Source organism: Rhagoletis pomonella, unplaced genomic scaffold (assembly GCF_013731165.1).
Source record: "Rhagoletis pomonella isolate Grant_MI unplaced genomic scaffold, Rhpom_1.0 Rhpom_scaffold_06078, whole genome shotgun sequence".
NCBI lineage: Eukaryota > Metazoa > Arthropoda > Insecta > Diptera > Tephritidae > Rhagoletis > Rhagoletis pomonella.
The window spans coordinates 1-10448 of NW_023464613.1; the positions used below are offsets into that span (position 1 = coordinate 1).

Genomic DNA, 10448 nt, shown 5'->3' on the forward strand with positions numbered 1-10448 from the left:
ACATTTTCTACAAAACTGCATATATACTAACACCCAAATTCATAAAAATAAAGAAGACTTTAACTGCTCTATAAAACGAAAATTTTTATGAAAATGTCACTTCGAAGAGCTCTATAAATCAATTTTAATTTTTATAAATAAGGTCACACAATTTTTTCTAAAATAGAATTTGGAATTCCCATTTTTGGAGATTTTGTTGCTGTATTCGCCGTAATTTTATAAAGAGTTAGTTTTAAGAGGCTTCCCTGAGGAGCCCTGTAGTCGGAGGAGAAAGAGAGGTGGGTCAAGTTATTTTTTTTCAACAGCCTTTAATTGGAATTTCTTTAAAATTTTATAGATTTTCTGGTGCAAACCGTAGTTCAATATGCATCAATTGAGGAAAATTCTCGCTGGAGTTGGCAAAAAGGAATTTCGCTACTTCAACTTCAAGTTCTTCTGCTTTGGATTTCTCATACACAGAATACAATTTTAAATTTATGCTTAATGAATTGTTAAATTAATATGTATTTTTATTTACTTTTTTTCTATAATCTGTAAGAAATTTACCAATCTTAGTTTGTAGATTATAAAGCAAAAAATACAAAAATTTAAAATTTATCCAAAAGTTATTTTAAAAAAATTTTCCACTCGCAACAATAATATGATTTCCGTAGAAAAATCTTTACTTCCGCAGCGTACTTAACTGTTATAGCAATCAACAACGAACTGTTACAGTTGCTGTCTTTATTGGCATTTACGATTTTTTGTTTGTTTGTTTCTTCTTTCATTTTGCCAGTTTGTTGAATGCAACCTAGAAAGCTTTGAAGTTGAATGTATGTATGTACATATGTATTTCAAGCTCTGCACTATTTTCCTCTTCAGCGTGTGATGCATAATTTACGCCTTGCAACGTCAAGGTAACTTTATTCAAAACGAACACACAAAAAAGCAACAACAAAGTCGATTATCGGAATGTCAATTTGTATACAAAAAACGACCAAAACTTTAGGTGTACAAGCTAGTTACGCCAATAGATTGTAAAAAGACGCGCCAAACGTGACTTGGAATCTCAAATAAACATAAACGAGACAAATCATAACAAATGAAATACATATGTATTTATGGATGTATGTATGTATGTATGTATGCAGGTGTAAGGCAGAAAAACATGCAGCATTCCGAAATAAAACCGGTCGAAAACGCCTGTAGGTTTTGGCGCAAAACAAGGGGAAATAAATATAAAATTGCATAATATTATGGCGCCAGCAGCAAAAGCTGTTAGTAATGTGGTGGCCTCAGCGGCCGCGGCGGCGGCGACGGCGGCGGAAGACCTGCCGGTTGCACGAGCACTACCGGTACGTCACAGATGTAGCAATGCGTTATTGTTGTTGCTCTATGATGGCTATTTGACACCAACCGTGAACGAGTTGAATTGTTTACAAATGACTTGCGGCGAGCATCGCTTGTGATGCCGTCATATTATTTTCCCATTGCTAACTATTAAATAAACTTATAATTTAATAATGACATTAAATGCCTTTTCCGCGCATTATCCACGCAGTATACCATGAATAACTACATACATACATACATACATACTCGCATATGAAAAAAATGGGCAACATTTTTGGTTGATAACTAGTTTTCTGTGCTCAACAGGTTATCCAAAATTTTGTAACTTTATCCGTAGTGTCCGTAGTTTAATGTGTGTGTGTGCGCTTGTTGGCACGCCTGGCTTGATTGTGTAAAATATTTAAGTAACTGCAACTTGCGGCACAGTATTATACAATTGAAATAAATGAATGAGCCACAGACTCTCTTCGGATTTTACTCTACGCGCTTGATCGGTTGATTGAGCTAATTAAGATTGTAATAAAAGCTATCATTTAAATGTTTCTTAATTTGTTTTATTTTTAGCGAAACCTTAATTGCGAAGAAAAAGGTAAATTTATCTGTTATGTTGCTTATACTACAAGTATACTTGCATTTATAGTTATGATAAAGCCGAACTAAATAAATAAAAGAAAAAAAAGAAAAACCGTGGCTTACATAAAACAAAAGACTTAAGCAGCGAACCTGATTAACTAAATAAACATCGGGGACTCAATACTCAATGTTAATTTTAACTTTACAGTTGAATAGTAAATTCTTCTAACAAGCGATATATAAGGTCAGCATCAACATCAGTGATGACAGTTAGGTCTCAAACAAGTTTTCAAATCAGAAAATACGTTTTGTGAAAATCGCTGATAGCAAGTTTTGAACCTGGAATGGGGAAGAAGCCTCTGCCCGGCTGGTTGATGTCCTCGCTAGGACAAAAGCTGACATCACCGCCAACCAAGAAATGTGTTGGACGGGGAAAGGCAAGAAATGCCTTGGTCTTGCGACGTCTACTTCAACTGTCATATAAAGGAGCGCAAATTGGGTGTTATTGCTTGGTGACTGCAAGGAAGGGATCTTTGAAACCACTGTCGAAAAATTCAGCCTCCACGACGAAACGTCCGACAACTGACTGGAGCTGATCGACTTCAAGCATAGAAATATCCATCAAGATACGTGGCAGCCTGCATATCGAAAACCTAGAAACCAAATCGATTTTGTTGTGATAGAAATGACTGGCGTGCTTTGTGGAACACAGTGAAAATCGCTTAGACGATCACAGCGCAAAATAAGAAGAAAAAGAATAATGGAAATATGCCTTCTGCTGACCATGAAACCATAGTCTTAGTAGATAAATGTGTCACTGGAAATCGTGAACGTGAATTGTTTGTGAAAATGTTGGACCAAAATGTTTCAACGAAAAAAATGTTTTGGGAGGGACAAAGTTCGCCAGGTCTCAAAAGGTGTTTGAAATATAGCAAAAGTATTTTTTTTTGTTGCAAAACAGTTATGGGGCAGTATGACATTCCAGAGACCACTATTATGCCTATACATACATACAAACAAATGTACATTTAAAACTATCCAGCAACAAAACCAGAAATAACTTCAACTAAAATAAGAAGTGAATATGTATGTACTCGTATGTTTGTATAAGGAAACGCCTGTGCTGCAGAAAATCAAAAGAAAAAAGTAACAAACTAAAGGCCGAATAACTGCAACATTTGTAAAAGCAGAAAGTGGTCAAACAGCCATGACACATGTACATATGTGTACATATGCACTTATACATAAATACCGGATAACTTAAACGCACACTTTATTGTTGCTGTTGTTGCTGTCTTTGATTAAGCTCTGCCTTTATTTTTCTTTTCTTTGTTTTAACCAAATCCAAAGCCAAACATTGCTTAACTTTGCCGACTAGTCGCCAATTGCCGATAGCCATCGAAGACTTTGTCCAAAATCTCTAAGCATGTAGCGCTGCATTTTGCTGCGGATCGTGGTGCTTAACGGTTGTGGTCGCGTTCGTAACGGTAAACGAAAAGTAAAGGCGTGCAAAAGGTCCAACTAACTGGGCTGCAGCGGTGAAAAGGATATTGAAGTGGAAAAAATTTCGAAAGCGAAGTGCTTTAATACTCGTATTATATATAAGAGTTGTATAATAGCAGTTACTAGTTGTTTGCTACATTGGACTAACGGTAGTAATATTAAGTGGTAGTATTTCAAATATAAAAGCGGGCGATAAAAATGTCACACTATTACGCCAGTTGGAAAATTCAATATAGTTTATGCATTTTCGGCGTGCTTTGTCTTTCGCAAGCTGCTGCCATCTATACCCGCGAAATAATTAATAATGCGCCACAGCTACAAGTGCGACGTAAGAATATTATTAATGGACTTTTATTTATTTATGAGTGGGAAAAAAAATGTGCAATACAAATTAAATAATTAAGAGTGATATTTTTTGAAGTGATTACAAATTTTTTTTTTTTAAATGTAGGTTGAAGGCATAATTTGCAAGGAAAGTTTTTAAGGACATGATGAAATCATAAACCCATACGTAAAAAGGACTAAAATACAAAATTTTATGAAAAATGTTCAATGATATCACCGTGCGACAAAAAGAAAAACATTTCAAGAGACATACACGAAACTTTTTTAGTTTTTCTCTCTGACGCCAGGATTTTTTTAAAGGACTTTGAAATTACAAAATGTGATTAATTCAGAAAAATTATTAAAAAAATTCAGCGCAATGTAGAATAACAATTTGGGCACATAATGAAAGGCAAGATTCTATAGAATTAAAAATAAATTATATTTTTTTTGGTTCACCAGGACGAATGGCTATTGAAAATGCTCTTTAAATCAATATTTTTATCCTTATGCTCAAAAGGAAGAAAAACGAGGATTAATCCTAATTATATGATTTTTTTTTAATATATTTCAAATTTTCAAGGATATTAAAGGATGAAATTTTGAAAGGTATGCCCTTCAAAAAAAATATTAGAATTTTGTCGTTCATTAGGTACCCAAATTGTAATTTTACATGGCACTGAATTTTTTTAAATAATTTTTTGAATTATCTAAGCATATTTTGAAATTTCAAAGTCCTTTAGAAAAATAAAAAACGCAGTTTTACTGAATTTGGCACATAATTTCGCGTATATTTAGATGTTTTTGTGGTTTTGTGTAAAAATGATTGTCACACGGCGTATGGCGTATAATGGTTCCTTATGGCGATTTCGTTTCTACAAAAAATGTTACCTTGTCATCGCCCTCTTCTTAGTGTTTGTGCGTAGAGGGCAAAGAGAAGGTTGCAGTTTTCGGTAGAAACGAAATCGGCATTAATAAAAGGTCTAAAAATTAATTGCAAAATTTATTTTCTTACCCATAATTTACTAAACAAGATTTTATTTAAACAAAAATAAATATTTGTCGGTTTATGACTAAATTTTTTAAATGACATGACTTTGGTTAAAGTACTAACCTTTTTCTTTTATTTGTGCCGACCTCTAATTTCAATCTTGACATTGCATAAGCCGAGATTATTCCAAATTAAGCAAGTGCTTCGTCTTCCACCCATGAGTGTTATCATGTCAGAAAGGAAAAACATCCTTTGTGGATTAATTCTGAAAACCACTCAAAAGCTTTTGTTCTTTGTTAGAAATCGTGGAGTTGATTTTTTCGTCGAGAAAGCACCCAGTTTTTCAATTACTTACCTAGCCCATACCTAGCTCGACCCTATTAAGCGGGAATTTCAGGGTACTATTTTATATATATATAAGGAAAATTTTAAAGTTAGTGTGGGGGGTGCAGGTCGAGCACCCCCCTGCCCCTACCTGGCTACGCCCATGGTCATATTGCATGAATAGACGCCAGCGGTCCTGCCATAAAAGTATACAACTCAGTTGCCGCTGGTGTTAGCAGAGGAAGGGAAAGACTTCCTACGCGATGAACAGACCAGGTGGAGGAGGATTTGGCATTCAAATTAGTGTCAGTTGACACGGATGGGAAACGATTGTGATATACTTATAGTGACCATAATTATGGCAGCCGAATGCGGGACTAAAAATAATTTTGCCTTTTTTTCCCAACAAATCTAGAGGATTTTAAAAAGCTTTTTCAATGACTCTAGATTTGGCATATATTGTGAAAGCAGCACGTATGTAAATATTCAGAGGTATTCAACGGATTATTGTCAGACTCCGATATCAACCAAGCGCACTGTAGTGAATATCATCCGGAACGGGCTAAATGTAAAACGCACCCTTCCATCTTTGAGAACTACTTACTTTTACAACATTCTCCTGGTAGTCATCTTATTTGGAGTTTCTCATGTTGAAGATACAATCCCTCGTACAATAAGCAATAATTTGGTTTGGTGTACATAGTTTCCCCTTATGAATATCTTTTTTCTTCACAAAATTTGAAAACTGCGTCCACACCCGGCACATTGGACAGCAAGCCGTGTGTATTTTTTGTGGGCGTTGGAATCCATATATGTAAAGTTTGAAATTTTAAAGTAAAATGTGAGCAAAAGTGACAATTTAAAGACGAAATTCTCGAAAAAAAATAAAATTAGCTGCACTCAAGGTACATTGAAGAGGTAGTATCAGTAGAGCAGCTGATTTGATTTATTTTCAAATTATTTGGTCTCGAAAATGTCAAGTATTTTTAATTTTTTCTCACGAAAATTCTGAATTGTTAAAATCCATTTGCATGTGAAACCTTTTTCCATACAAAACATGCGATTGAATAGCAGCTTTTGGAACGTTCGCCCAACTCAGCAGCACAACCGCTGATTACTGGCCCTTGTAAAGGATGGATCAATGCTTCGAGAAGCAAACAAATTTACTAGGAAAGAAAGTTGCAACAATTTTTATTTTTTCCAATTTCAATTTTTTATTTTTTATAATTTTTTGTATTTCACATGGCACGCTTTGATTTTGAAGAAAAAATCCAGAACAGTTTTTGACACTTTCGATACCAGAAGCAACAACAAAATACACGCAAATGTTGTTTTTGCTCTACTGATACTACCTGTTTAATGTGCCTTGGCTGCACTACTGAATATTTAACGTAGAATGCATTGAAAGAAACCTTTGAAAAGCTAAATACTAGTGAAATATCTTTTAGAAATTTTGAACAATAATCATTAACGTCTATTTTCGATTCATACTCCCAAATATCCAGTTTTTCTCCGCAAAATTATAACTTCAGAAACCATCTACATATTTATGTGACCCTTGATTCGAATTGCAACCGTCCAGACTTAAAAATAAAAACTCGTTCATAGACATGCCATTTTAACGCAAAGGCGCGAAAATACCGAATATGGGACAAATACCGGACATTAGAAGAAATACAGAACATTTGGCGTCCCGTATTAAATAAATAAATTACCAGGACTGAGGACGAAAAAAGAGTACTGTCCCGTATAATACAGGACGGATGGTCACCGTAGATATATTTGATTGAACTCTGCCAAAATTGCTTAGGCGGTTATCTAGTCAAGGAAAGCGAAGTGAATAGTATGTTTTGGCGAGAGATATTTTTCGTTTCAAGTGCAAGCAGAAATTAATTGGTCTTACCTAAACTATTTACAAACATATTTGCAAAGTAAAGAAAGTTTTTTTTTAAGTTGTACTTTTGATTGTACTTTTTTACTTCGTTCTCTATCCTTCCTTCTCTATCAATATCTATGTCAATATTATCTAGGTACATATGCCAGAGGCATAGACATTTTGTTATATACGTACTTATATGCAGCAGAATCGGTTCTGATCGGAAAGCACCGTTACGCCCTTTATCTTCAGATGAATAGGCGTGAGTACCAGGCAATAATGAAATTTGATGTGTAAACATCTGTGTACGGCTTGGCAAAGCATTAGGCGATTCAGTTTCATACAAATATAGGTTAAATTTTTCTAACTAAACATTAATTTCATTTCATTTCATTTATTTTGTCGGAATCAATACACGAGTTTTCATAACCTCTTCGAGAATAGTTAACAAATATTTCATAATTCTCATAAAATGATCTCAAACAACTACCGAAATTCTAGTGAAATAGTCCTGAACTAGTCCCAAAATGGTTTTGAAATAGTCGTGAACTATCCCGAAATTATCCTAAACTAGTCCGAAAATGGTCCTGAGCAGGACCCCGAAATGGTCGAAAAGGTCGTGAACTTGTACGGAAATGATCTCGAAGAAGTCTTAAAAGGGTTCCAAAATGGTCTCTTATTAATCCCAATATAACCCCGAACTAGACCTAAAATGGTGCTTAAATAGTCCTGAATGAGTCCGAACTAGTCCCAATATTGTCCTAAACTAGGCGTGAACTAGTCCTAAAATGGTCATAAACTAGCCGTCACCTAGTAACGAAATAATCCTAAAGTAGCCTTGAATAACAGGAATATTCATTTGTACACACAACAAACAATTACAAATAATCTGCTGGGTTACACAAGCGGCACTTACAAAATTTCTGCTAGATTAACGCTGGAGCTGTGAACTGAAGAATGAAAGCGTATTCAAAAAATGTTTCAAACAAAAATGTGTCGTGTCAGGAAATCAAATCAATACGATATGTATAAGTTTTTACTCAGTGTAACAATAGAAAAATAAATTATACCCTTTTTATTCAAAAAGGTTTATATGAAAAACCATAAAAATCATTAGAAAATGAGTGTAACAATTATACAAAATTCCAAACTCTACGACCATCTGAAAATTTTCGGTTTTTACGTCCAGCCGACATACATAGTAATAAGAAACCGTGGATTAGAAAACCGATTACTTACTAAAAAATCTTGGCCACTATATACAAGTTAATGGTGTGGTTTCAAAAGTAAGACAACTTCAACTTACAAAACACCACATAACAATAATGGAAAATCTTATTTTTATATGTCGTAATTCCCAAAACTATTTAAGTACATACTACCTGAATGATATAAAATCCAATGGTAATAATATTTTTTATTTTAATTCCCCCTCTTCTAAAAAACAGCATCCTGGCTGCAGACATGCAAACGCGACAATCCTAACGAAGATAAATGTTTTCGACGACTATTTGAGGGTTGCTTTCCAGCCTTCGCGGCCGGTGTACCAGAGATTGGTGTGAAAAGTTTCGAACCACTGCACATTGACCAGGTATCCGTATCGAAGGGTAGCGGCAATCTGATATTATCTGGCGGTTTTCAAAATCTAATAATACGTGGACCCTCAAATGCCACCGTGAGGAGAGCCAAGTGAGTCAAGCAAAAAAAAATAAAAATAAAAAATACATAGAATGAAACTCTGAAATTTAAATACATACATATGTATTTATTTTAAACTCGCCACCAAAATTAGTCTTGAGCTGGACAAGAAGCTAATGAGCTTTGAGCTGGACATACCACTACTGCGAATACGCGCCAAATACAATTTGAAGGGCAATATACTGTTGCTGCCGCTGATTGGTAACGGTGATGTGCGAATGGCGCTGAAGGATGTGAAAACAGCGGTGTACACCAAAATTCACTTGAGCAATGAGCCTGAGGTGCGAAAGAACTGCATAAGCTGTGACTGAATAAAAATACTCTGACAAAACTTTATTGTCTTTCCGTTTTTTATTATTTTTTCAGGAAGTCATTCGCATCGATGAAATGAAGGTGACCTTCCATGTGGGCGCAATGCGAATACATCTGAGCGATCTCTTCAATGGCAATGAAATATTAGCAGCGTCCATTAACAATTTTCTCAATCAAAATGCCAATGAAGTAATTGCCGAATTGCGGCCGGATTTGGAACTGGGTTTGGCGGATATTTTCCATGGACTTTGGAATAATGTATTCTCGAAAATGCCACTCAAATTGTGGCTGCTGTGATGATTATGCGTTTATATATATATTATGTCCATCATATCTTAATAGTTGTATTTATTTGGAAATTAATACAGTACACATAAATCGTTAAATAGGTATAGTAACACATTTTTATTATATCATTTGCTTAAACATAGTTATTTAGGCGTATAGCTACATATACAAACCTCTTTTAAATTGTATTTTAATTAGAAAAATTAGAATTAATCAAATTGTTTTTAAGTTTTTATATTAAAGTACCTACAATAAAAATGTGTGTACTGTTTGATAAGGGGAGGATCAAAAACATTGCGGAATAGAGGAATAAAAACCAGAATAAATACCATTGTTCAAGACAATACGTAGAAAGGGCTCAAGTATGTAGAACAACATAAAATAGATAACATCAGCTAAAGGGGAATGAATATTGAGTTTCGTTCTTAATTGAATTTCCTACTAATTTAGGAAAAGTACGGCAGCAAATACATGTTTTACGGTAACTGCTAAGGTCGGGCCGATTGGGCCGAAGTCCTCAACCACTGTTGAAGTGATGAGACTATGCACAAATTGGTTAGGAACGAATTGCATCAAAGCCAATTCCAAAACCCCAGCCTATCAAGAACAGCAATGAGGCCAATAATTACTTTTATGGTCGCCTAGGACGGGCTTTAAGGGGCTCACTTTGCCACGATATAAAAACTTTGCTTGGCAAATTTAACGCTAGAGTGATAAAAACAGTCAGAAAGTTTATTCTTCCCCTCCTCTAATACCTCCGACAGCGGAGAGTCTGATCGATCTCGTCGTGGCATTGAACATAGCAGTGAGTTTTTGCTTGATTTGGATGAAAGATAGCTCGCTGAAGGTAGGTTTCATCCGCTTGTACCTCTTTGCAAATAAGAACGTGACGAAAAGTGTCATCGTGGAAAGGTTCCCATAAAGTCGAAGATGAAAATGGAAACTAGGCTCGGCGATGAGCCCAGATAAATGCATAAAGATGATGTTGGGTCACGATTGACCCAACACACAAGAAGGTACATCCTTCTGTTTGTACCACTTACCTTAAGTCCTGGAAAAGACCTTAGCCAGACGAAGCTCTTAAGTAAGCTGTAGAACCGATTTAGATAGCAATATGAGAAGCAAACTTTACGACGCTATGTCTAATTTCGCGATCCATGCAACGTTAATACGGTGACGTTAATAGACGTCCAGCACAACTTTAACTTAGTCCAAATTGGTAAGACT

At 35.2% G+C, this 10448-nt stretch overlaps 1 protein-coding gene across 1 annotated transcript; it reads left to right on the forward strand.

Moving 5' to 3' along the window:
* Window positions 1-3361: 3361 nt before the first annotated feature.
* Window positions 3362-9624, forward strand: LOC118755361 (protein takeout-like; the record flags this gene model as incomplete). The annotated part of the gene is given in 4 exon segments (XM_036490201.1): window positions 3362-3736; window positions 8372-8612; window positions 8716-8902; window positions 8988-9624. Coding segments are annotated over 4 exon segments (801 nt in total). The 3' UTR covers window positions 9231-9624.
* Window positions 9625-10448: the final 824 nt, after the last annotated feature.